Source organism: Phocoena sinus, chromosome 7, assembly GCF_008692025.1.
Source record: "Phocoena sinus isolate mPhoSin1 chromosome 7, mPhoSin1.pri, whole genome shotgun sequence".
Lineage (NCBI taxonomy): Eukaryota > Metazoa > Chordata > Mammalia > Artiodactyla > Phocoenidae > Phocoena > Phocoena sinus.
Window position 1 is genome coordinate 39,630,403 of NC_045769.1, and position 27,406 is coordinate 39,657,808.

A 27,406-nucleotide genomic window follows, 5' to 3' on the forward strand; every position below is an offset into this window, starting at 1 on the left:
AGAAAAATAAAGCCTTTGTCATTGGTACCCCGATCAAATTCAGCCCAGGTAATAAACTGCCCAGGCCAAAAAGAATTACTTTTCACAAAATTGGGGAACATAATTTGCATCTTATTTTGTAATCTGCTTTTTTCTACTTAAGGTATTGTAAATATTTTCCTATTCCATTATTATTCTACAAGATGATTTGTAGAAAACAACACCTTGGTTAAGAATCATTGTAATTTTACCTGCTTTCCAGTGAATTCCATTTTGAAAGTACAAATTATGCTATGTAAGCTTCTTAACTTACAGTCAGATAACTTGATGAAAGTGGAAAGCTAATGAGCTATATTACAGAGAACGTTGATCTGGAGAGAGACAAATGGCAGTCTAAATTCTTGTGTCATCTCTGAGACCTTAACCAAGTTTCTTAACCCCTGAGTCCCTATGACTTCATGTTAGGCAGGAATGTGTACTCTGCATGGTGGTTTTAGAAATCAGAGAAGCCACGTGTCCAGGAGGCCTGGACAAATAGACACACTCCATTGACTTGGTAACTGTTATTTCTGTTGATTCCATTTCTTTTTACATTATGACACTGTAAGATTAAATTCAGGTGTGTCAACAATGATGCTTAGTGGTTATTTTGAAATGTCAAAACATAATTGCAACTATGGCTCATTATTTCCTGTTATACAGAATTTTCTTTTAAATCAACTCAGTAAAGATACATACAAGCCTCTGCTGATTAACTTCTCAGCACAAACTACAGCAGCTCAAACTCAGAATATTATCATGTCAAAACTGGACAAAAGAAGAAAGGGAGTTTTTGGACCTCCTTTGGGCAAGAAAATGGTAATTACTCTCTGTTTCTATACGTATAGTACAGCAATGGTCCTATTCATGGGCGTTGTTACATTCAGAACGAGGAAGCCAGATATACTGGTACTGGATGTCTTTTTGTACAGTTTTTTTTATCACAGATTTTGGTTAAGTTTTCTTAAAAGTGTGTTCAGATTTGTATGTGCATCAGGCAACTGACATTAAGAACAAGCAGTTGTCCTTTGAATTCGAAGTAGAATATACATCTGGGAAATTACCTACCTTCCTAGTTCTCTCATTAACATTTTTACTCATCGGAGTCTTTGCTTCTTGCTCTCTTGGCCTTTAAACAACCAAGCTATCAATTGACTTTTCCTCTACCAAGAATACACTTTCCGGGCTTCCCTGGTGGCGCAGTGGTTGAGAGTGCACCTGCTGATGCAGGGGACACGGGCTCGGTGAGAGGCCCGCGTACCGCAAAAGAAAAAAAAAGAATACACTTCCCAACCTTACTGTCATCACTCAGAGGTTATAATCATTTTAAAATCACACCTTCCTCATTTATTTTAATGTACTGAAGTTGTACAAGGAAAAAAGAGAAGGAATACTGAGAAAAGTTGCATGAGAGGATTAATAAGTTCTAAACTCTTAACTATAAAGGTTAGTAATAAGACTGTCTCCCTGTTCCTTGGTAACATGGATGCTAAGGGATATTCCTGATGTGAAAAGAAACCATCATTTCTCACATATGTACCCCACAAGAAGATAACCTGATTCTTTGCCTGAACAGTGTTTGCACCATAGGACACTATATTAAGATGTTAATATTTTCTAATCTCTCTTCTCCTTTCGTTGTCAGGTTGTCTTTGTAGATGATGTCAATATGCCTGCTCGGGAGGTGTATGGGGCTCAACCTCCTATCGAGTTACTTAGACAATGGTTAGATCACTGGAATTGGTATGACCTAAAAGATTGTTCTATGATTAAACTAGTGGACATTCAAATCATGTGTGCTATGGGACCTCCAGGTACGTTTTCTGAGTTTGTGATTAAGATTGAAAATCACTCTGGCTATATATAAAAGGCAGGAGAAAGAAAGAAAGAGGAATCGGATAACTTGAGTTACAATGTTTTGTGTATATATTTTCTATGTCTGTACGTTGTGACCTAACAGAGTGACCACAATGATCAGCACTGCAGAGTGGGTTGACTTGCTTGGAGTCATTCTCATCAAACCAAACAGCTCTTCCAAATCCTTTTTCTTCTACCTTTTGGGACTTTGCTTTCCATTTCCTGTTCCTGCATTCTGAGGTCCCAGATCCCCTGAGAACCCAGATCCCCCTGGGGAAGCTCATTTTCCTCCGTTTCATTCCTTAAAGTTTCAACTGTACGAAACATCCCTGCTTCAATAGACACCTTTCCCCTACCCCAATCAATTCCCATTTTAGTGAGTCTCTGGATTTAGACAGACTGTGGAGGGGGGATTTGAGTAGGAAATGGCCAAAATAATTAACTCTTAGAGATCCTTTATACTTTTCAGGGGAAATTTGTAAACTCAAAGAGATCTCTATGTAGGGGAAGTTTTTTATTCTAGAATATCTGAAACAGCTTGATTCAACTGACTGGACATTTTTAACTGTTCTTTTCCTGAACTCAAGCTGGTATCCTATATTTTTTAAAATTCCCCTTCTTGATGTACCATGTCTTCAAGGAATCTCTCCGGTATTTGCCTCTGAACCACCTGACCTTTATCTGACCTACAATGCAGACAGTTTGCTCTGAGTCAGTAATTGCTCTCAGTACACTCCCTGGGCCACTTTGAATGCTTTCCCCCTCCCCCCACTCTTTTTTTTTTTAATTCTATTGCTCCTGGGTCCCAGACTTTAGCTCCACTTTGCCTCTCCCCCACTACCCAGCAGTCATTTGTACTAAGTGTCCACTTTCCTGGCCTCCTCAAGGACTGGACAGAGGAGCAGGCTAAATCCATGAGGTGTCTTTTCCTCTTGGACCCCATTTTCTAAAAAGACCACCATTTCTGAGTATTCTCTGGGAGGAAGGGTTGAAGATAGAGCTGAGTATATGATCTCTGACCTTTCCTTCTGCAGCCCTTTTACCATCTCCTTAAGCTTGCCCAGGTAAATCAGTGTTTATTATAAGCGTCTAAATACATAGAGATACATAACTGTTTTGATCTATAGGCAACTAGTTACATGCTTTCACACATTATCCATGTTTTCAGAATCAGCACAGTATAATAGTGGTAGAAGCAAAAGACAGATTTACCGGGTTTAAAACAAACATAAGACATGAACTTACATATTTTTAAGCAATATAAAGGTATCATGCACATTTAACACCACTTCTTTACCAAAGATTTCATGATAGAATCCCTTTAAAGAGAAAATGCATTTTGTCTATACACGTAAAGATGATAATATCAGTCAATTTTGTAAAGTGATGTTACATTCTAAGTCTGTTACTAAAACTTCATATTTGAAAATGTAATCAGTATTTTGTGAAAATAAGATAACCCCCCAGTTTTTACAATTACAGGCAGCCAGTGAAGTGGCCATGTGAACCACATAGACTAGTCCTAGGGAAATTTATTTCAAGATGTGGGGGAAGAATGAGGCTGTATGCCAAGGTCATGCTGAATTTCAGCCATGTGGAAAGGACCCTAAAGTATGGTCGGTGAGAATCACCAGGGTTATGTTAATACTGCATACAGTATTAACATTGTATCTTAATATTGTATTGTAATGAGAATGTTTGATGGTTTACCGCTTTGGGCTATGTATGAGTCGTGGAGAAAGTGTCCATTGGTTCTTTCTGTCTGGTCGAATTTCCTTTGGTAAATACACTTGACCAAGATTATATCTAATTAGTTGAACTTACTCAGATCATTGAACTAGAAAACAACACCTTGAGGTTGAGGAGAAAACTGTTTTGAGGTCAAGGTTATCCAAATAATCGATTATTCTTCTCTGTGTGCTGTGAATTTATCCATCTTGCACGTTGTTTTATGCTGTAAAGTGTAGAGAAAATGCTCTGGTATATACGAATAACACTGTTAAGGGTTATCCTTTTTCATATTTAGGTGGTGGTCGAAATCCAATAACTCCTCGATACACGCGACATTTCAATATTATAACAATCAATGAGTTTAGTGATAAATCCATGTTTACAATCTTCTCTAGAATCTTAACCTGGCATTTAAAAACCTGGTAGGTAATTGAAGGTGCGTTTATTTTTTTCATTGGGGGGGGTGTAAAATCTTTGGGGAACATGTCAGTACAAATAGTGCTTCTCAACCTTTTCCATGAAAGCACCTTTAGACACGGAAGAAGACAGGTGACATTGCTTCCCTCCTTTGCTCCCATCTCCAGGTATGGGAACATAACACAAAGGGACTGCAGTATCTTTCTCTTTTTCCTTTATTTTTCTGAAGTGTTGGATTTTAACCTAAAAATCCATACACGTTTTGCCTCACGCTGTATAATATGTCCATGTTGGAATGATCAATATTTTGAATTTTTGCCACATAGTTCAATTAATGCTGGAAAGATTGCCAGGTTTATCCTGTGACTTTGACACCCAGTAGTAAAACTCTTGAGTTCCCCAGGGGTGTCCATGTCCAGGTTTGAGTATAACCTTGGAGCCTGTACCCTGGGGAAATGTTGCTTCCTAGCTCTGGACACTCAGCACTTCTCCACAAGATACTTGGAGGTCAGGGAGCCAAGTGCACCTGAGCAGTGCAAATCTTGCTCCCTGATGTGGACACCGTCCTCAGGAAATTGTCATTCCTTGCCCTATCCAGTGATGATGGAGGACCCCTTGTCAAGCCAGAAGTGAAATAGAGCCAATTTTTTCAAATGGATATTCTTTCCCCATGTTCTTTCTACCCTAATTATTCCTTTTGCCCTTAAAAAAAAATCCTGGCTCATTGTTCATTTTACTTTCTTTTTACTCTCCTTTTCTTGTTCCCTTTTCTTTATTTTTTTTCTGTGTTTTTATTTTCTCCCTTCCCTTTCTCTGAAAATACCCATTTCACCAGTGTTCTTCAGGGATTCTATCTCTATGCAATTAAGAATGCCAGGGGGTGAAAGGGGTTAGGAAGCATCGTTTAGTGGACTCTGGGTTTAAGTTACTTAATATGGGTTCCTTGGCTGGCTTTTCTGTCAGTAGTCTTAAGTTCATTAAATTCGTCCTGCTTACTCATGGAGTTCCTTTGAACATAAAATAAAATAATGAATGGAAAGTAGCTTTAAAAGAAGTAAAAATTCTATTATCATATCAAGAAATGGTAATTTTGTAAACAAAATCAATTGATTTAATCGTAAGAAAAAATTCATGCTAGTCATACTAAATATCATTTATGTATCATAATTCTGTATTTGCTAACATTTTTCTTTCTTTTTACTTAAAAAATTTTTTTAAGTTATAAATTTCCAGACAGTTTTCTAGATTTGACCACACAAATTGTAAATGGTACGATGACTCTGTATAAAGAAGCAATGAAGAATCTCTTGCCTACTCCAGCCAAATCTCACTACCTGTTCAACCTCCGAGATTTCTCCCGTGTCATTCAGGGTGTGTGTTTGTCAAGACCAGAAACAGCAGAAACCAAAGATGTGATTAAACGTCTTTGGGTTCATGAGGTAAATCTCCATGTTACTGATATATGATGATGCAGGAAACAAAGATTTTACCATGCCAACAACTGCATAGAAAGAAGTATTCAGCAATTTAAATAAATGGATTCCACTATTTGGCATTCTGAAGGCCAATGGTCAAGATAATGTCTAAAAATACTTTTTGCTAATATGTTTTATGACATTTAAGATGCCTTATCTCTCATTTTCAGGAATTTCTGTTGATTTATAGGCTATTTCAAAGTAGGTATCATTCTTGGTCTCCTTGAAGTGACTTAATCCTTGTTAGTTTGACTTCAAATAATTTTGAGATGGAACACTTTTGTTTTCATTAGAAGTGAATGTATTTATGTTCATTACTTACTTGTAGTGATATTAGATGCCAAAAGAACTACAGAGTAAACTAGACTTGAGAACATAGAAATTATATAAAAATATATTTCTCTTTGGGAAGAGATACATGGGTGAACATTTTCTTGTAAAAACTTGTAGAGGAAGGGCAGGAGAGAAAGAAAAAAGAATACAAAAAATAATGCATCAAAAATAATAGTTCAGGGACTTCCCTGGTGGCACAGTGGTTAAGAATCCGCCTGCCAGTTCAGGGTACATGGGCTCGAGCCCTGGTTCAGGATGATTCCACATGCTGTGGATCAACTAATCCCGTGAGCCACAACTACTGAGCCTGCGCTTTAGAGCCCACGAGCCACAACTGCTGAGCCTGCGTGCTGCAGCTACTGAAGCCCGCATGCCTAGAGCCTATGCTCCGCAACAAGAGAAATCACCGCAATAAGACCGTGCGCCGCAACCAAGAGTAGCCCCCACTCGCCCCAGCTAGAGAAAGCCCGCGCATAGCTACGAAGACCCAATGCAGCCAAAAAAAAAGAAAGAAGTTTAATATTTTTAAAATAGGCAAAGAATATGAGAAAGTGGGAGGAAAATTTTCTCTTTTTAATATATAACTAATATGGTTATTTTAATTTTAATTAATGTAGTTAGGAAATCTAGAAAATGGAAATGTACTGCTATGTTAAAACCATGTGTTACAGAGACATAAATTTCAGAAAGGCTTTACCAAATTCGATCTTTGTAGGCTTTTTAGATCTACAGTTTGAATTTCTGTATCCTCACACATTCAAATATATGCCCAAGTGAAGGTCCATCCCACTCAGAAATTTCGGCCACAGCAAGGTCCCTAAAAGTGACTCTTTGGAAAAGTATGATCTGCAGATTCCACTGTAGGTCACTTAATTGCCTGAGTGGGGTCCATATTCTGGGACATGAACACAGGCTGTCAGCCTGGTAGGCCACGCGGGTGACAGAAATGTGCTGAAAGGTATAGAGGGAGAGTGGCGGGAGGGGAGGATGTCATTGACTTCACTGAAGGAGCACATTACCTAAGACAGCATTTGGTCACAGGCCAAATCTTCCTCTAGGAAGCATCTCGCATCCTCCAGCTCGGGAACTTTGCCCTTGATATTCCTTCTACCTAGGACACTCCACCCATTATCCACACGGCTTGCCCGTTTACCTCCTTAAGATCTCAGCTCAAATATAACCTTACCATAGAGGCTCGTCTTAGACCATCTCTACGCGCTATAGCTCTCTATCCCTTGTCTCGCTTTATTCTTCGTAACACTGAGTGTCACTTGACCCCGTCTATATTTCTGCTTACTTATTGTCTCTACTAGAACAGAGGCTTTATGAGAGCAGCAGCTTTATTTATTCACTGCTTTCCACAATGCCTGATACATGACAAGCACTCCAGAAATATTGTCAAATGAGTGCATAAAGGGAAGAAAGAAGGCATCTTACTGTCCATAACATGCTTCGTCATGTGGGATTATAATGCTTTGCTTTCTTCCAATCATGAGAGCAGTTCCTATTTGCTGTTGTATATCTGTGGTATGTACAGTTAAACTTTTTAGCCTTTTTCAGGTCCTGTCCTGCCTCAGATGTCAGATTACTGAGTTTTGACAATGGCTGTTGAGCTCTTTGGGCATTTAATAAGGTTCATAATGTAATAACTCTTCATTTTTAGTGACTACTTCATATTCATATAGTGTCATGAGTTTAGGTCCTTGGCTCAAAACCTTGAAATGGCACCTGACTTTGTGGGGAGGAATTTGGAATAAAAGTCCAGCAGTCCATAAGACCTTGTATGTGTACCTTTCCCCAGTTTTTTCAGGTTACCTCCTGCTCTCACCTTCGTCCATCCACAACACAGGCCTCCTGGCTTTTTTCTGCCTGGAATGCTCTCCCCCCAGGTGTTGACCCTCTGGGCTGGCTCCCTACTGCCTTTGATCAAATCTCTCCTTCTCTGTGAGGCACAACGACCACCCTAATTAGTGCTACAGCCTCACATCCCACTAGCAGTTCCAGTCTTGTTTGACTTGCTCTCTTCTTCTTCTTTCCATAGCAGTTCCATAGCATGTGTCACCTTCTAATATGCTGCACAGTCCATTTGTTATGTTGGTTGTCCGTCTCCTGCAGGTGGCATGCCAGCTCCTGGGGGCAGAGGATTTTTTTCCCTCACGGATTTGTCCACACTGCTGAGCACAGTGCTAGGCACATTGTTCTCACCATCTCAAACAATAGAACGTGACTGAGCTTAACACTCTTAACTTGCGCTTTATTTCTGTTTACTCAAAAAGAGTTCACTACTTTAGGTGACTGTTTCCTCTCCACACACTTTTGCCAAACTAGACAACCCAATATAATTTCACTAAATGATTTTTGAGATATAAAACTGGCTTACTATTTTGCATTCCCTTTGGTTTCTGCATTGCTCTCAATCGTAAATGTGCCTAACATCTGGTTTGCTTGTTAAATATAGATACTCAGCACAAGCAACCCAAGAAAAAATAGATAAATTGGGTTTCATCAAAGTTAAAAATACTCATGTTTCAAAAGACACTATCTAAAAAGCGAAAAGACAACCCACAGAATGGAAGAAAATATTTGCAGATCATGTATCCGATGAGCATCTAATATCCAGAATACATAAAGAACTATTACAAAGCAATAGTGAAAGATGAATAACCTATTTCAGAAGTGGAGAGAGAATTTGAATAGACATTTCTCCAAAGACGATATACAAATGGCCAATAGGTACATGAAACAATGTTTAACGTCACTAGTAATTAGGGAAACACAAATCAAGGTCACAGTGAAGTACCCCCTAACACCCAATAGGATGGCTGTAATTAAAAAAAGAACAACTGGATAATAACATCGCTTGTGGGAATATTATATGGTGCAGCTGCTTTGGAAAACAGTTTGGTAGTTCCTCGAAATGTTAAACATAGAGTTACCATATGACCCAGAAATTCCACTCCAAGCTATATACCCAAGAGAAGTGAAAATATAGGTATACACAAAAACTTGTACATGAGTGTTAGCAGAAGTATTCATAATAGCCAAAAGTGGAAACAACTCAAATATAGATTAGCTGATGAATGGACAAACAAAATGTGGTGTGTGTGTGTGTGTGTTTATATACACACAGTGGAACTCTATTCAGCCGTAAAAAGAAATAGTGATACACGCTACAACATGGATAAACCTAGAAAACATTACACTAAGTGAAAGAAGCTAGACACAAAAGGCCACATATAATATTTTCCCATTTATATGAAATGTCCAGAATAAGCAAATCCATAGTGACAGAAAGGAGATTACTGGTTGCCAGGGGCTGTGGCGGCATATGGGGTGTGGATAATAATAAGTGACTGCTAATGGGTACAGGTTTTCTTTTTGGGGTGATGATAAAGATCTAGAATTAGATGGTGGTGATGACTGCACAACTATGTGACTATTCTACAAAAACCATTGAATCGTATGCTTTAAAAGAGTGAATTTTATGATGTGTAAATTATGTACCAATTAAAGCAATTTGTAATCAAGACTTTGAGGCAAATGAATTCAAAGCACAAATACAATATAAATATGCCAGAAATTACTTCCCCTGCAAAGATTTAGATTTATAATGGAAAATTTTATGTGTCAACTTTTAAAAATATAAGGGGTGGCAATGGAATAATAGTCCCCTGTACGGAAGAGAGGAGGGCAGGTATCAGCAGAAGTGAGAGTGAGGGAGCTTACTAAGGTATTGAGAATGTTCTATATCTTGATCTTGGTGGTGGTCACCTGGGTGTAAATATGTGTAAAAGTTCCTGGAGGTGTACACGTAAGATTTTTGTGCCTCGTGTAAGGAAATTTTTAAAAAGAAATAAAGATCTTCCCAGTCGCCATCCTCAAAACTTTTAAGTCAGCAGGTCCAGAGTGGGGCCCTAGATTCATGTGTGTTGACAGTCCCTGAGAAACACTGCCTTAGGTTCTTGCTAAATTGCAGCTAGATAATAATATACTTGATTCATGCTTAGACACTGATGCCCAATATGTGAGGTTGTCTTAGTTTCCTTTTTCTCATAAGAAGGAGGAGGTCTTCGGTATCTCAATCCGAGGAAGAGACTATTGTCATATGTTGGGAAACTCAATTGTCTCATAGAGGAATAGCTTTTGAACTGGGGTGGGGGGAGTATGTGGGAGGCTTCAGTCATACCATTTGTGTAGCTACTGCTGTTAGAAAAAAGGATGACACTATTATGTCAACCAGACAGCAGTGAAAACATTAAAATCATTACTCATTTTTTTTTACATCTTTATTGGAGTATAATTGCTTTACAATGGTGTGTTGGTTTCTGCTTTATAACAAAGTGAATCGGTTATACATATACATATGTTCCCATATCTCTTCCCTCTTGCGTCTCCCTCCCTCCCCCCCTCCCTATCCCACCCCTCTAGGTGGTCGCAAAGCACCGAGCTGATCTCCCTGTGCTATGCGGCTGCTTCCCACTAGCTATCTATTTGACGTTTGGTAGTGTATATATGTCCATGCCACTCTCTCATTTTGTCCCAGCTTACCCTTCCCCCTCCCCATATCCTCAAGTCCATTCTCTAGTAGGTCTGTGTCTTTATTCCTGTCTTACCCCTAGGTTCTTCATGACAATTTTTTTTCTTAGTTTCCATATGTATGTGTTAGCATACGATATTTGTCTTTCTCTTTCTGACTTACTTCACTCTGTATGACAGACTCTAGGTCCATCCACCTCACTACAAATAACTCAATTTCTTTTCTTCTTATGGCTGAGTAATATTCCATTGTATATATGTGCCACATCTTCTTTATCCATTCATCCAATGATGGACACTTAGGTTGCTTCCATCTTCTGGCTATTGTAAATAGAGCTGCAATGAACATTTTAGTACATGACTCTTTTTGAATTATGGTTTTCTCAGGGTATATGCCCAGTAGTGGAATTGCTGGGTCATATTAGGTAGTTCTATTTGTAGTTTTTTAAGGAACCTCCATACTGTTCTCCACAGTGGCTGTACCAATTCACATTCCCACCAGCAGTGCAAGAGTGTTCCCTTTTCTCCACACCCTCTCCAGCATTTATTGTTTCTAGATTTTTTGATGATGGCCATTCTGACTGGTGTGAGATGATATCTCATTGTAGTTTTTTTTTTTTTAGTCTTTATTGGAGTATTATTGCTTTCTCATTGTAGCTTTGATTTGCATTTCTCTAATGATTAATGATGTTGAGCATTCTTTCATGCGTTTGTTGGCAATCTGTATATCTTCTTTGGAGAAATGTCTATTTAGGGCTTCTGCCCATTTCTGGATTGGGTTGTTTGTTTTTTTGTTATTGAGCTGCATGAGCTGCTTGTAAATTTTGGAGATTAATCCTTTGTCGGTTGCTTCACTTGCAAATATTTTCTCCCATTCTGAGGGTTGTCTTTTGGTCTTGTTTATGGTTTCCTTTGCTGTGTAAAAGCTTTGAAGTTTCATTAGGTCCCATTTGTTTATTTTTGTTTTTATTTCCATTTCTCTAGGAGGTGGGTCAAAAAGGATCTTGCTGTGACTTCTGTCATAGAGTGTTCTGCCTATGTTTTCCTCTAAGAGTTTGATAGTTTCTGGCCTTACATTTAGGTCTTTAATCCATTTTGAGCTTAAAAACCCCGAAGTTAGCAGAAGGAAAGGAATCATAAAATCATTACTCTTGAACACAATTAGGCTGATTCCAAGACAGTTTGTAATAATTACATTTCTCAGTTCTGTAGTGTTTTCACATTTGTTGTCATTTCATTTTTGCCATGCATCTGTGATATTTGTAAGGCAGGTATTACTACTTCTATTTTATAAGGTGAAGAAGCTGATGCAGACAGGTTTAATGTTAGAAAGTTTGCTGACAAAAATATGCATTACTTATTTTCGTGTGTATTAGTCTACTAGTGCTGCCATAACAAAAATACCACAGACTGAGTAGCTTAAACAACAGAAATTTATTTTCTCACACCTCTGGAGGCCAAAAATACAAAATCAAGTTGCCGTCAGTGTGGATTTCTGGTGAAGGCTCTCTTCCTGGCTCACAGAGGGCCTCCCTATGTCCTCACACGGCCTTTCTTCTGTGTGTCTGCAGGGAAAGAGTGAGAGCTCTGGTGTTGCTTCCTTTCCTTGTAAGGACAGCAGTGGATAGGATTAGGACTCCACCCATATGAGCTCATTTAACCTTAATTACCTTCTTAATGGACCTTTCTCCAAATACAGTCACATTAAGGGGGTTAGGACTTCAACATATGAATATGCGGGGGAACATAGTTCAGTCCCAAACAGACTGCAGCCAAGGGACATTCATACTCTGAGGAAATAGTTATTTTATGTAGCAAGCCTGATTAACTACTTTTTGCAGTCCCACAACATGTGCAGATAAGCAGAGATTTATTTTAGTAGATTGCCCTCTGCAATTACTTACAACAAAAATAAGACAAATTTGCCCTCCACCTAAGACTTTCCCTCTTTATCTAGAAAATGTACTTTTATTAAAAAAAAAAAAAATATATATATATATATATATTGATTTGACAACAATTTTCAAGATGTTATCTGGCTGAGAAAAGGAAAAGATCACTTCAAGGGAGTTGCAAAACCCTAGATACCAGTACTGCCCAGCTCTGTTATCTATATCTGAGTGAGCAGCAAATGCAGTCCCTTACCTTCTCTAGTCTTTTTTCCCTTCTGTAGTCTTTAATGCTCTTTGCATATCTTTAATCTACTTCAGTTCCCCCAATTTACCTTTATTTATTGATAACAGTGTAACTATGTATTATTCCAACTATATATGGTTAAAATTAATATTTAAAGTGAATATTATTATGAACCAGTCCTCGTTTGGATATGCTTTTAATAAAACCCATAGAAATTTCTTGACAGCACCTTTTATATTACTTCAGATGAACACAGAAATGAAACTAAAAAAATAGAAGAGTCAGTTCTTAAAGCTGCTTTTTAATTATTATACAGGTGCTTAGAGTGTATTACGATCGCCTTGTGGATAATGCAGACAGAAGTTGGCTGATCAACTACATTCAAGAAATCTTGAAAAACTATATGCATGAAAATTTTCATGAGCTTTTTCAAAGTTTGGATTTTGATAATGATGGAGTGGTGGAAGAAGACGACCTACACAGCTTAATGTTTTGTGATTTCCATGATCCCAAGAGAGAGGATACCAACTACAGAGAAGTTGCAAATGTCGATGCTCTCCGGGTGATAGTAGAAGCTCATCTAGAAGAATACAACAATATGAGCAAAAAAACCCTGAACCTTGTCTTATTCCGATTTGCCATAGAGCACATCAGCCGAATTTCCAGGATCCTGAAGCAGCCTCGCAGCCATGCTCTTCTGGTCGGTGTTGGAGGGAGTGGAAGGCAGTCTGTCACCAGATTAGCTGCCCACATGGCTGATTCTTCAGTTTTCCAGGTTGAAATCTCCAAGGGCTATGATAATTCTGAGTGGCATGAAGACTTAAAAGTGATCTTAAGGAAATGTGCAGAAGGGGAGATGCAGGGTGTCTTCCTGTTTACAGATACTCAGATTAAAAAGGAGTCATTTCTAGAAGATGTCAACAATCTACTAAATGCTGGGGAGGTTCCGAATCTCTTTGCATTGGATGAGAAGCAGGAGATATGTGATAAGATGCGTCATTTAGATCGCCAACGGGATAAAACCAAACAAACTGATGGAAGCCCCATAGCTCTTTTCAACATGTTTATTGATCGCTGCCGCAACCAACTGCATGTTGTCCTTGCCATGAGTCCCATTGGAGATGCATTTCGGATTCATCTTAGAAAGTTCCCTGCTCTTGTTAACTGCTGTACCATTGACTGGTTTCAGGTATTGTCATGTAAATTTAGATAGACTTCTAGAAATATTGAATCTCCATCATGAGCATGACTTATTTTAGAGCCCCCCACCAAATTGTAGCTTAGCAGAATTTTCTGATCAATAATAATGTATTTTATGAAATAATTCAAAAATCATTATAATAGAATAACTTCTTATTGCCAGTGCATACAGTCACTGACATCAATTTATTGTAGAAAGTTTTAGGATAAAGTTGTGTATCAGTCAGGTTCCTGACAGGGAGCAGAGAGCACCCTGGAAGGCCTCACTGAGGAAAGTTGAATGAGGGGACTGTTCATAGAGGTGTAAGCAGGATTAAAGGAACTTGAGAGGGATGGTCAGGCAGGAACTGGTGGAGTGTAGTAAGAAGATGTTACTACAGCTGGGTAAAGAAGGGAATGAGGGGAAGAAGTGTTACTGGAACTTGGAGCTGAGGAAATAGGAATGTCTGATAGGAACAGGAACCCAAAACCTAGAGCTCAGCTTCTGCTAGAAAGGAAGAGGGGTAGAAATGCCTCTACCTCTTTTTTTTTTCCAGCCTCTTTCCATTAGCAAACCCAGCAGGGCATCAAAAGGAAGAAAGCCCCAGAGACCACTTTTTCTAGTAAATTTCAGTATCAGGAAGTGCGGAGCAGACAAGGGGGTGGGGTAGGAAGTTTGCAAGCTGTGGCAGAGATCCTGTAAGTGAGATCTAACACATAAGAATTTTTGACCTTGGGGAATTTACATAGCCTCTTTGTTCCTCCATTTCCTGCTAAGATTAATTATTTCACGAAAGACATATTTATTGAACTCTTGCTTTGTAGCAGGTCTTATCCTAAAGCTGGAGGTGAATAGGAAAATGAAATAGACTAGGCTTCTGCTTTCCTTGCGTTTGCTTACTTACTTGCAAATTAGTGAAAAATAATTCATCATACAGGGTAGCATGTAGGTTTTCTGAATCAGTGACCTTTACGAGGAAAGATGAAGGACAAAAAGTGCCAGTTTTGAGAGGATCTGGTAAGAGAATAAATTAGTGAAGACAAGGAGCTACATAGAAGGAATGAACAGCGTGAGAGAAAATCTGGGTGACAGGGGCACAGTAACTGAGGGGGAAGTCGTAGAGCTGAGGTCAGAAAGGTGGGAAGCGCCAGATCAGGTAGACATTTACAAGTTGGACTTCGGATATCATTTTTTTATTATTAATTTTTTTTGCGGTACACGGGCCTCTCACTGTTGTGGCCTCTCCCGTTGCGGAGCACAGGCTCCGGACGCGCAGGCTCAGCGGCCATGGGTCATGGGCCCAGCCGCTCCGCGGCATGTGGGATCCTCCCAGACCAGGGCACGAACCCGTGTCCCCTGCATCCGCAGGCGTACTCTCAACCACTGCGCCACCAGGGGAGCCCCGGATTTTATTTTGAATGTGCTGGGAAGTCTTTGAAGGATTGTAAATTGAGAGTGTGAAAAGAGCTAATTTGCCTTTGATAAGATCACTCTGGCAGCTGCATAGAGCTCAGAAGCAGGGAGACCAGTTAGGACACTGTTGGAAAATTCCAGGAAGATGGTAACAGAGAGTTGAACTGCAATCAATGATGGTTGTGGGTATAGAAAGAATGGAAAAGATTTGGAAGCTATTTTAGGACTTGCTTTTGGGATAGATGTAGGATTGAGGAAGAGGAGAGGGATCAAGGATGACTAGCTTGAGCAACTGGGTGTATGGTGGAGATATTGACTAAGTTGGGGAGGACAGCAACTATTTTGGGGGAGATAAGAACCGTGTTTTAGACTTGTTAAGTTTGAGATGGTTATAAGAGAAATCAAAGAGGTAGTTGTTGATCTAATTCTGGAGTTTAGGGGAAAGGATAGTAACATTTACCTCAGAATTGTTGGGAGAATTAAACAAGATAATAATAGTAGAATGTGCACAAAGATAGACATTCTATAAATTTAGTTCCTTTTCTCTTCCTTGCTCCTGCAATACTCATGCCCAATTTCTCTAACCCCTGAACAAACCATGAAGGGTTAATATTATACACATTAGTTACTGGCTCCCTGTCATAAGGGGTCAAATACTTGGGGGTTCCTCATGAGTGTCTGTCCCCCCCCCATCCCTCATGTTTTCCCCTGCATTTCCACCATCCATGAAGGACCGCAGTAATAACAAACTCCTGTCAGTAAATTGGATCATGTGCTAAAGCATTTATCTTAAATTCAGTCCTGGCCTGAAGATGCACTACAGGCAGTTGCCTCCCGCTTCTTGGAAGACACTGAAGTGTCAGAGGAAATACGAGATGGCTGTATTGAGTTGTGTAAAAGCTTTCACACTTCTGCTGTAGATTTATCGACATCCTTCTATGTTGAACTTCAAAGATACAATTATGTGACTCCTACCTCTTATCTTGAATTAATTTCTACCTTCAAACTGTTGTTGGAAAAGAAAAGGAGGTAAAAACAAAATTTCTTATTTCAAAGTAAGCTGTGGTGGTTTTAAAAACATTTGTGTGGACAAAAATGACATAGCAATGATGTGGGAGAGATTTATTTCATATATGTATATACTGTGAGTTTTGTTGCATCATTAAATGATTTACTCCACAGACACTTTTAGGGTAGGGAACAGGGCTTATTCTTTTGTGCAGAGGCATTGCCCAGCACATGATAAATGCATAATCATATTTGTTTAAGGAATGAAGGTGTGCCACTCAGAGCTGTGGTAAGGCTCCAGGATACTTTGACAATGCTATTGGGTAAGCAACACTAGGGAGTAATTTTTCTTTAATAAGTAATTAGATAATAAATAAACCTTCTCTTTAGGTATTGAACAGCTGAAACCCAGAGACAGCCACTCAATATACATAACCAGCTTTCCTTCTTTAAGTAAACTCTTATTTGAAAACATCAATACAAACATCAATAAACTTATATGAATTTAAGCAATTTTTTATATTGCATTTGTAATTTTTAATATTTTTATTTCCCTCTTGAAGTCCGATTTATCAAACTAAACTTTCCCAGGTACTTAAATAATTTCTAAAATCTAGTAAGTTAAACTTATACATATGGTAAGCCTTAAGTTCTTTTCAGTATTTGACTACTGTCTAAAAACTTAATGAGTTTTTTTACTTCAAAGCACAAATTAGCTCTGTTGATCAATTACATAAATTATATTGGAGTACAAGGCTGATCTGTTCATCTAATTGACCAAATTCTTCTAAATATTAAAAAAATACTTAAAACACCAAATGTGCACAGATTCCTTGACAAAAAAAATAATAAGTTTAGTTTTTGCATATTAACTATAGTTCATTCTAAATCTTCCTATGGCTAACTCACTATCTTAGGCATTTTGAAGTACCTTTTCTCGTATTGTCCAAGATGCTACCTAGATACTGCTGGGAAACTCCTTAGCCGCATTTATAGTGACTTTTGTAATGCCTTCCACAGCAGGAGTGTCATAGCTTTCCTATTCATCATGGCACATACCCCATGTTGAATCATACCAATGGTATTTTTCCCATCTACCTAGTGAAATCTGCAAGTCCCACCCAAGGCTGCTACACGACTTAACTGAATTTTGCTATTTCTTTGGCTGTCATTTTATTATTTCTTTCCATGTAGATCTTAGGATCTTTAACCTAATGGAATCTTGCTTTTTCCCCCCATATTTTCCCATCCAGGGAGATCAAAACCACTTGGGGAGTCTGATTAATTTGGGGGTATCACTCATCTTTCTGTTTGATTATATGCTCACAGTATTTAAGGCCATCCTAACTGGAAGAAAGATTATAAACATGATATACAAACTTAGAGAAAGTTTGAAAGTAATAGTTTTCTAGACATTTTAAGATATTCTTGTTGGCCTTTCAACTTTCCTCTTTTTAGAAATGTTCTCCTTTACCTCAACTAGAATTCCCACCCTGTAGTTATTCTTCCTTTAATAGCTAAAGTCTTTAGATCTCCTTATAGCCAGGTAGTACTGTAACCTCGAAGCAAGTTATCAGGTTCCCTGCCAAGAAACCAGTGTTTTAGCCAGCAAAGCATCATGTGGGATGAACCACCACACTGAAACTGCTTCATGTTGGCAGGAGTGAGACCTTTCCAGTGCTTGCTCCACACAGGTTCCACTGAAACCAAACTCACAGATAATATGGTATCCTCTATCCAGTCTCCTCAGTTCCCATTGCTGTAACAAGTTTTGCTCGGAGGGAATCACAAATGCCAAAAGTGTAGCATGTCCTGACTTGTAAAGTTTTTTTTTTCCCTATGACAGCCTTTTCAGTTTTCCAGCTCAAGCCAGTTAAGCACTCAGTTGAAGAGTGCGCTTCCACCTTTAGACAATTATCAGGTTGGTTTGTTACCTACTCCAACCAACTTTTTGAAGAGAATTTCTAAAATGTGTCACCTTTTACTTTGAGACATTATGGCATCTCAAATATTTAAAATGAAACAAATTATAAAGAAGCGTTTTCTCTACTCATAATGTATAATTATCTCTAGAACACATATGAATGCAGATAAAAATTTAAAGTATGTTAAAATATTACATTATTTTGGGCTTCCCTGGTGGCGCAGTGGTTGACAGTCCGCCTGCCGATGCAGGGGACACGGGTTCGTGCCCCGGTCCGGGAATATCCTACATGCCACAGAGCGGTTAGGCCTGTGAGCCATGGCCGCTGAGCCTGCGCGTCCGGAGCCTGTGCTCCGCAACGGGAGAGGCCACAACAGTGACAGGCCCGCGTACCGCCAAAAAAAAAAAAATATATATATATATATATATATATATATATATATATATATATATAACATTATTTTGAATCAATTATTACCTTATAATAATTTTGCACCAAAAAAGTGTTGAGCTTTATTCTCTATTGGCCACTTTTATCTTAAATTTAAAAATTCCTATTTCAAGATACTTAACACACCTTAAAATTATATGCCACATTTGGCAGCATTCAAAATAATATATTTTGGGCACTGAAGTCTATTTAAAATAACTGATTATAAAAAGATTTTAAGGAACAATAATGTTGTTGGAATAAACTTCCCAAGGTGACTAATTATAGAGGCACATCGTTCATCTTGGTATAAGGAGGTTCCTTGACTTATACTTAGTGTATTTATCTTTTGAATTTGTTATATGCCTAGATATTGTGTCAGGTACTAGAAATACAAAAAATCCCTAGACATACTGTCTACTTTTAATTGCACACAATCTAAAGTTCTAGAGTTTATATTTTTCACAAAATTGTTAATATATGTGAAAAACTTTCAGACCACTTTTTTAAAGTTGAAGTATACCTGATTTGCAATGTGTCAGTTTCAGGTATTAAGCAAAGCGATTCGGTTATATATATTTATAACTTTTCAGATTCTCTTCCATTATAGGTTATTTATAAGATACTGAATATAGTTCCCTGTGCTATACAGTAGGTCCACTTCTTTAGTTATGCCTTGAACAAGCCTGAAAAGCTCAAGAACACTTAATTTTTTTCCTTGAAGGAGGAGCTAGAGCCTGACAGCTAACCTTGTTTTATCTTTGCTTTCAGTGAAGTAATGAAAATGAAAAAGAGGTACGAAGTGGGTTTGGATAAACTGGATTCTGCTGCATCTCAAGTAGCCACAATGCAATTCGAGTTAGAGGCTCTACATCCTCAATTAAAAGTTGCTAGCAAAGAGGTTGATGAAATGATGATGATCATTGAGAGGGAGTCTGTAGAAGTTGCCAAAACTGAAAAAATAGTGAAAGCTGATGAAACAATAGCAAATGAACAAGCTATGGCTGCCAAAGCCATCAAAGATGAATGTGATGCTGACCTGGCAGGGGCCTTGCCCATACTAGAGTCAGCTCTAGCTGCCCTTGACACTCTCACTGCACAGGTAAGAGCACAGCCACAGGCTTGCTGGGAGACGCATCATCATAGCTTAAGAAAGTACTTAATATTGTGTGCTACAATCTAGTCTGTCTTTCCAAATTAGTCTCCACATTTAATGCGATTGAAATCATTTTCAAATTGGCAAAAAGATTCCCTCATTCACCTGGAAAAAAAGAAATGAACATGCATGACTAAGACAATTTTGAAAAAGAAGCAAGCTTCCAAATGTTCTAAACAACCGTACAACAACTGTTATTTCAGGAACTTTGCAGAGCAACTTTAATCAACAGGGGTATAAGACCCAAGTACATATTTTGATGCTATGTGCACCTATTTCATATTTAGACACTGGTAATTGGAATATACCTTACAGTATATATGATAAAGTGTTATGTCAATGTTTGTCAGTTGTTTTTTGTGATACATAATATGGCTTATAATGTTATATTTTATAATAGCATGTCTAAGCTTTGAAATTTATTAAAAATTAAGGTGTGAAAGTGAATATTTCAATTAAGAAAGATAAAGATGAATTTTAAAAAATAAATAGTGTTGGGAATCTTGGCTAAACTTTTGGGTGAGGTAAGGGAGAAAGTGTTAGATCCTTTCGTCACACCTTACTCCAAAATAGATTTCAGATTGAAATTTAAATATAAGTAGTTATATTACTATAAAAATGGTTGAAAATGTGGGTCAGATGTTAATAATCTTGGAATGTAAACTAGAACCTAGGGTTTCTTTGGTATAAGAAATCAGGAACAAAAAAACAGTAAGCAATATTGTTCGTAATGTATATGCTCTCTTTTGTATTTTTCATAAATAATAAAAATTTTTTAAAGTACTGAATTTTAGTACCTAAAAACCAACACATTTTGTTTGATATAAACACCATGGACAGAACTTTAGAAACGCTGAGGAAAAACTTTTCAACTATATGGTAAACAAGATATTAATATGCTTCTATGTGAAAAGCTCTTACAAATCAATAACAAGCTTTAAGATAAGATAGTAAATGGTATAAAGAAGTACTAATTCACAAAGGAGGAAATACAAATAGTCAATAAACATATGAATACAAAGTGTCAATAAACATATCATTCCTTATTTGTATTTAAAGAAATACAGATCAAAATAAAATTTCTTTGGCCTGTCAGAATGCCTACCAGTGTTGCTAAGGGTGTAGGTAGTAAAGCAGCAGGCACCCTTCTGCTTTCTGGAGGACAGTTTGTCAGTATTTGTCAAAAGCTTTAAAACAATAAAAGACATTAAGACTTTAATTCAATACGGCAACTGTAATAGTAAAAAAGAGAAAAAGGCACAGATAGGGTATGAGAATTATGGTTCTTATCTACGCATTGGAAGGCTATCTATACAGCCATTAAAAATGATGCAAATGTTTACTAGCATGAGCGGATGTTCGCTATGTATTGTGATTGAAATAGAACAGATTTTAAAACAGCGTGTATGTTAAGTATACTATGATTCCATTGGTTAAAATACAGCATATACACTGGTTTATAGCGTATACATATGAAAAAGATATAGAGGAATATAAAGGAAAATGTTTACAAGAGCTAACTATATATAGTCGGTTTATAGGAGACACTCATATGTATAATTTCTCTGTGTTTTTCTGTTTGCATCTATGACATTTATAGCTTTTCAGAAGCAACAAAACTCTTACTTTGTGACAGCCAAACTCTCTTTCTTGTGTCTTTGAAGTAGATTTCATGTCATAAGTAATCTCATATAGGGTATCTTCCCGTTACTCTTTTTTGTCTGTAACTTTTCCTTTGGGATAAACTTCTCAACACTTCTTGACACAATTCTATCACTTTCACCATTTCTACCTAATGAACGGTGAGTTTCTATCTTATGACTTAGTTTGAAAATAGGAACGGATTACAAGTCATATGTAAACAATTCTTTTTTAATAATAGCATGTTATTATTTCAAGGACATTACAGTGGTAAAATCCATGAAGAGTCCTCCCGCTGGTGTCAAGCTTGTTATGGAAGCTGTATGCATCTTGAAAGGCATCAAAGCTGACAAAATCCCTGACCCAACGGGTTCAGGGAAAAAAATTGAGGATTTCTGGGGTCCCGCCAAAAGACTTCTTGGTGACATTCGATTTCTACAGTCACTTCATGAATATGACAAGGACAATATTCCTCCAGCTTACATGAACATCATAAGAAAAAATTATATTCCAAATCCAGATTTTGTTCCAGAAAAGATTAGAAATGCTTCCACAGCAGCCGAAGGTCTGTGCAAATGGGTCATAGCAATGGATTCATATGACAAGTAAGTACTAACAAAAAGAAAATGAACTGGTGTGTTTTATTTTCAGGTTTGGCCACTTAAATAATATAAAGAGCTACATAGGTGAGAGGGTCCTCAGAAAATCCTGTCTAATGCCTGTTATATGACATATTTACTGGAGGCAAGACTATACCAACTAAATACAATGATACTTCAACTTTTTGGACTCAGGAACCCTTTATATTCTTAAAAATTATTGCAGACCCCAAAACCTTTTTTATCTACCATATTAGAAATTAAAACTGAGAATTTAAAAAAATATTTACTTCATTTTTAAATAGCAATAAAAAACTCCACGTTTACATAAGTAACTTTTTTTCATCCACATTTTCAAAAAAAGTTGTGAGAAAAGCGGTGGTGTTTCATATTTTTGCACATCTCTTTACTGTGTGCTTTAAAAGACAGCTTGACTCTCAGATCTGCTTCTTCATTCAATCTGTTGTGGGATATATTGTTTTGATTGAAGTATATGAGGAAAATGCAGCCTCACACAGATGTTTAGTTGCACAAGGAGGACCTCTTGGAGTCCCTGAAGGGGAGGGGACATGTCTTGGACCACATTTTGAAAACCACCCTTAACATTTATTCTTTGTTTAGACAAATAGCCTTTTTTGATGATTGTATGAGAAATACTTATATACAAAACAGAGTAAAAAATTTTGGTTATTTCTTCAAAACAGGAACTATTACTGGATGTCTTTCAAACTCATAAACAGTTTGAATCATTGTACGTATATATTACAGGCTATGTATATTTTGGACCATGATATATTATGTTAATGATAAATTTTAATTTAATGTTTTATCATTTATTTAGAAATATAACATGACTTAATTCCATTTTCCAGATAAAAGAATTTAGATCCATCCTTTTTCCTACATAATCCCTTTTATTACCAACATACATATTTATAAGCTAGCTGGTTTTAGTTATGGATATATTCTGAAATTTGAGAAAAGTACAATATAAAGACAGGAGTGTCATTCTTAGATGTATTTAATAAAACTGGAAGAGAAAAAAAAGAGTTGGGGAACTGAGGAAGTGGGCGGACACACACAAAATCATTTTAACTATTTTGAGATGAAAATAAAATAACCCATTTAATTATTTAAAATAAATTTTTTTTAAAAATGAAAGAGTAAAATGATGTAAATAAAATACCCTTCTTCTCATCATAATTAAGCCTTAACGAATTAGGCTAGTTTCCACAAACACTCCTCTATTTTACATGTACATGCTTATTCTCCTTTTCCAAAATCACCGAAATTGACATTGGTGACAACTGAATATTTTATTTTGGGTAAAAAAATTACTTATTTGAAAACATTATGTGTATTTGATATCTATTTTAATAGTCATGTTTTATGTGCTGAGATCAGATTTGACTGATTCCTAAATGAAATATAAAATATAGAAATCAGTATAGGTTATACATGAAGATGTGTTTTGAGTTATAGTAAGGATATTAGAAAAGTAAATTCAGTGATAGAAAGTACACTAGAATATTAAACATGTATTTAATTTTCCAATTTTACTTTTGGCAGAGTGGCAAAAATAGTAGCTCCCAAAAAGATAAAACTGGCTGCAGCTGAAGGGGAGCTTAAAATTGCCATGGATGGTCTCAGAAAGAAGCAGTCAGTGCTTCGGGAAGTTCAGGACAAGCTGACCAAGCTTCAGGACACACTCGAACTAAATAAACAAAAGAAGGCTGACTTGGAAAACCAGGTATAGGATAATACAGACAAATATGGGCAAATCCTCAATTATTCTAAATAAAAATGATGTTCATGCTGGCACAAACACAGCAATCCTATTTTCTTCCTGGTCAGTGGCTGGCAAACAGTGGACCACAGGCCAAGTCCACCATTGTCAGTTTTTGTACAGCCCACAAGCTAATAATGGTTTTGACATTTTTAAATGATTGATTATATAAGTACCTATATAATATCCTCATTTTTGCCTCTTGGTCCACAGAGCCTAAAATATTTACCTTCTGGCTCTTTACCCCACAAAAAGAAAAAAATTGTCAATAATCTCTGTTGCAGATTACTAGAATATTGAGCTAGATGATTTACATCATTCTTCATTATAAGTGAGAAAATGGAGAACCAAAATGTTAAGTGACTTAGTGTTAAGTGACTTATATAAGAGTTAATAACTGATTTTCTTTGCTGTACACCTGAAACTAACACAACATTGTTAATCAACTATACTCCAATAAAAATTATTTTTTTTAAAAAAAGAGTGAATGGCAGAGCTGAGATTAGAACTCAATACCCAGAACCACAGTGTGTCCACTGAAAATGTTTTTAAGACTAAAATCACTGCTCTTCGATAGTGATACCATTTGCAAAAATTAATTGCTAGTGTCTGATTATGTTCCAGAAAAAAGTCAAAACATTTTATAACAGTTAACATTTATTGCGTGCTTATATGCAAGGCACTGTTGTTCTGAGAGCAATGTATATTATCTCATTGATTCTCACAAAAGCTTTCTGAGGGAGGTAATCTTTTTGACCATTTTGTAATAACTGAACACAGAAAGTTAAGCAACTTACTCATGGTCAATGCAGCTTCTAAGCTAAGATCCAAACCCAGGCAATCTGACTCTAATAGCTATGCTCTTTCTCACTGTACTAGACTGCTTCTTTCTGTAGGATATGTGCACAAATTCTGTGTTTGTGCAATATGTGACATTGTGCTAATCTTAAAATGTGACCTATTATTAGGCATGGGTTCCAAGTGATCAGTTTTAGTTTAAATAATTATAACTAAAAAATGGGTATGTGTTTTGCTTACTGTAAACATTTTTCAACTGTGTTGTATGTTTGAAATAACTTTTCATAATAAAATGTTGGAAAATTATGGTAATGTAAATTGAATGCATGCATATATGTGTATTAAAGATCTAACTTTTGGAAGAGAAATTTTGGCTAAAATATTTTTACTTGGTGGCTCCTGATGGCAACTTTATTATAGTCCCAAGACCTGATTCAACATTTTAATACTGTTGAAGAAGAATGGGTGAAGAAAAGAAACTAGGAAGCAAAAGATATTAAAGGAGGGAAAATTAAGAGAGAAAGGTTTTTATTTAGGAAGTATCAAAAAATATTACCAATTACATACCTTCTGCTTTTTTTAAACCTATCTTTAGATAAACTGATACAGTATTTTATATCTTTTAATCTAAAAGCATTTATTTAATATAAATATTAATAGCATAAGAAAAAGTATAAGACAAATTCTTATTCCAAAATAATCTGTCTCTGCTTTTATCAATTATTTACTTCTGTTCATGTAAATTATTTCATTTTGAACTTAAGATAACCTTTACTTAATCTTATCATCTTCTAAGAATAATGATGCTAAGTCACTTAAAATTAATCAAAATAATTCAGTATTCTGTTGGAATATTGCTATTGCATGGGTTGAAATAGCTTTTCCCAAAGTTGCCATATTCATAATTACCCTTCCTCTTTTTAAAAATACATTGCTTAATTATGTATAAATCAAACTTGGTTGACAGTCTTCTGCACAAAGTAGGCTGTCAACTATTGATTGATGTCCTAATTTAAGGTTAATTGCAAGTGTCTGAGTAGGTTGACACAATTTAACAACTTGAAAATTGTGCTTTGTAAGTAAGCATAAATTATTAAAACTTTTAAACATTTAACCTTTAAAAATTATCATTAAATCAAACACAAGTTAAATGAGGGGAAAACGTTCATAGAATATTTAAAATAAAATGCATTTAGATTATTAAAATGGAGGGAAACGTCTATATTTGCAAGAGGATGTCCTTTTATTACTTAATTAACTTTCAGTGTCTCATACGGTAGCTCATTTCCTTTAATAGAGCTATTCTTTGCATTATATGATAAATATCTGTTACAAATTTCACAAATTATATTAAAGTACACACTTTATTATGAAAAATGTTCTAAAAGGTCATGGACTTGCCGGTCTTCATAGTTAGATATTGCACATTTTTCTTTTAGAATGTTAAAAAAAATAAATTCCAGGCGTGTTTGTAATGTAAAACTTTATCCCTCAGGGTAAAATCTTGCTGAAATTTAAATAATTTTTTAACTTATTCTCCTTGTAGTTGTTGATAAAAAGTTTACTTTTATTTTGAGGTTGACCTGTGTAGCAAAAAGCTAGAACGAGCTGAAAAGTTGATCGGAGGCCTTGGGGGTGAGAAAACTCGCTGGAGCCAAACAGCTCTGGAGCTGGGGCAGCTGTACATCAACCTGACAGGGGACATCCTCATTTCCTCAGGGGTCGTCGCTTACCTCGGAGCCTTTACATCTAACTATCGACAGGTAGGGAGTACTCATCGACCTCTAGGGTCTCTTCCTGACCCTCCCATTACAATCAACATTAATCTTGGGTTTTTTGTTTGTTTGTTTGTTTGGATTTTTTGGTAAGTACGAGGTAGAAAAATGTTTTCAAGTGATTTCTAGTTGTGTATTTTAATTATTCAATAAATTAACTTGGTAGCCAAAAAAGTGCTATATCAAATACTCTTCTAATTGTTTTAGAAACAAAACGATCTACTTTAGAATGTAATGTGAAATGGTAGGCTCTAATGATAAAATTTCAGTTCTCAAACAAGTATAAAGGTATCGGGATATTTTGGGGGGCTGGGGGCTGTTTAGTCAACTACTCTCTATGAATCTCAATAATAAATCATTTCCAAATGACTTGAGAAACTGAAACTTTATGGGAGGAAAAGATGAAACCTACCTAAAACCCAATTGATAAGTGACTTCTTTCCTAAGAAAATAAATAGCAGGTTCCATGCTTCGAATTCCCACCCCTTTGACGGATTCTGCCTCCTTGATCCAACTCCTAACCCCTACTTCTTCTCCCAGCTTTTTTGTTCCACTGTTCAGTCCCTTTCTCAATGACACCCAGCACATTTTTCAGCTCTCTCTAGGAGTACAACCCAGGACATGGCCCTGTCAAAGCAGGAGGAGAGATTTAGAAAACTTAAAAGGAGAAGAAGGCAGTGAAAATAAAGAGAAGAGAGAAATTTGAAACATTTGCCAATAGCTTCTGGTGTCAACGGAGGAGAGAAAGAGTAAATGAAAACCCACTTCTGTGTGTGGCTTTATCAAGTTTTACAAAGCATTCGCTTTGCCCGTGGTCTCAGTTGAGCTTCACTTGAATTCAGGGCTTTCGCTTAAGTAGGGTTGATTCTTGGTGGCCACTGTTTTGGTTTGCTTGTTTGCTTTTAACCAAACTAGTTTAAAATCCTCACATTGATCATGCTTCTGTCTTTATCTTTTGGTTCTGGTAGCCCTTGTCCTGGTGCATGGCTTTCATATTCTTCTTAGCTTTCTGTCTTCATTTGTGTCTGAATGACTGTTTGCAGTTATGGCATTGACATCTTGTAGTTCAGATAATTAACTTTTAACATGACACTATTTACCTAGTCATAGACTTGTTTGCTCGACATTTTCAGAGACTGAGGCTTATGAAGATTAAGAAAACTGCTCAGAACCACACAGCTGGTTAATGACAG

General features: G+C 36.8%; 1 protein-coding gene across 1 annotated transcript in view; it reads left to right on the top strand.

Moving 5' to 3' along the window:
- Positions 1 to 27,406, top strand: part of DNAH7 (dynein axonemal heavy chain 7) — a 306,947-nt gene that overhangs the window by 185,663 nt on the left and 93,878 nt on the right. The window contains 10 exon segments of the mRNA XM_032637818.1: positions 682 to 837; positions 1,664 to 1,832; positions 3,902 to 4,028; positions 5,243 to 5,462; positions 12,820 to 13,692; positions 15,896 to 16,125; positions 19,230 to 19,560; positions 21,514 to 21,860; positions 23,424 to 23,604; positions 26,016 to 26,201. Of these exon segments, the coding sequence (XP_032493709.1) occupies positions 682 to 837; positions 1,664 to 1,832; positions 3,902 to 4,028; positions 5,243 to 5,462; positions 12,820 to 13,692; positions 15,896 to 16,125; positions 19,230 to 19,560; positions 21,514 to 21,860; positions 23,424 to 23,604; positions 26,016 to 26,201 (2,820 nt within the window).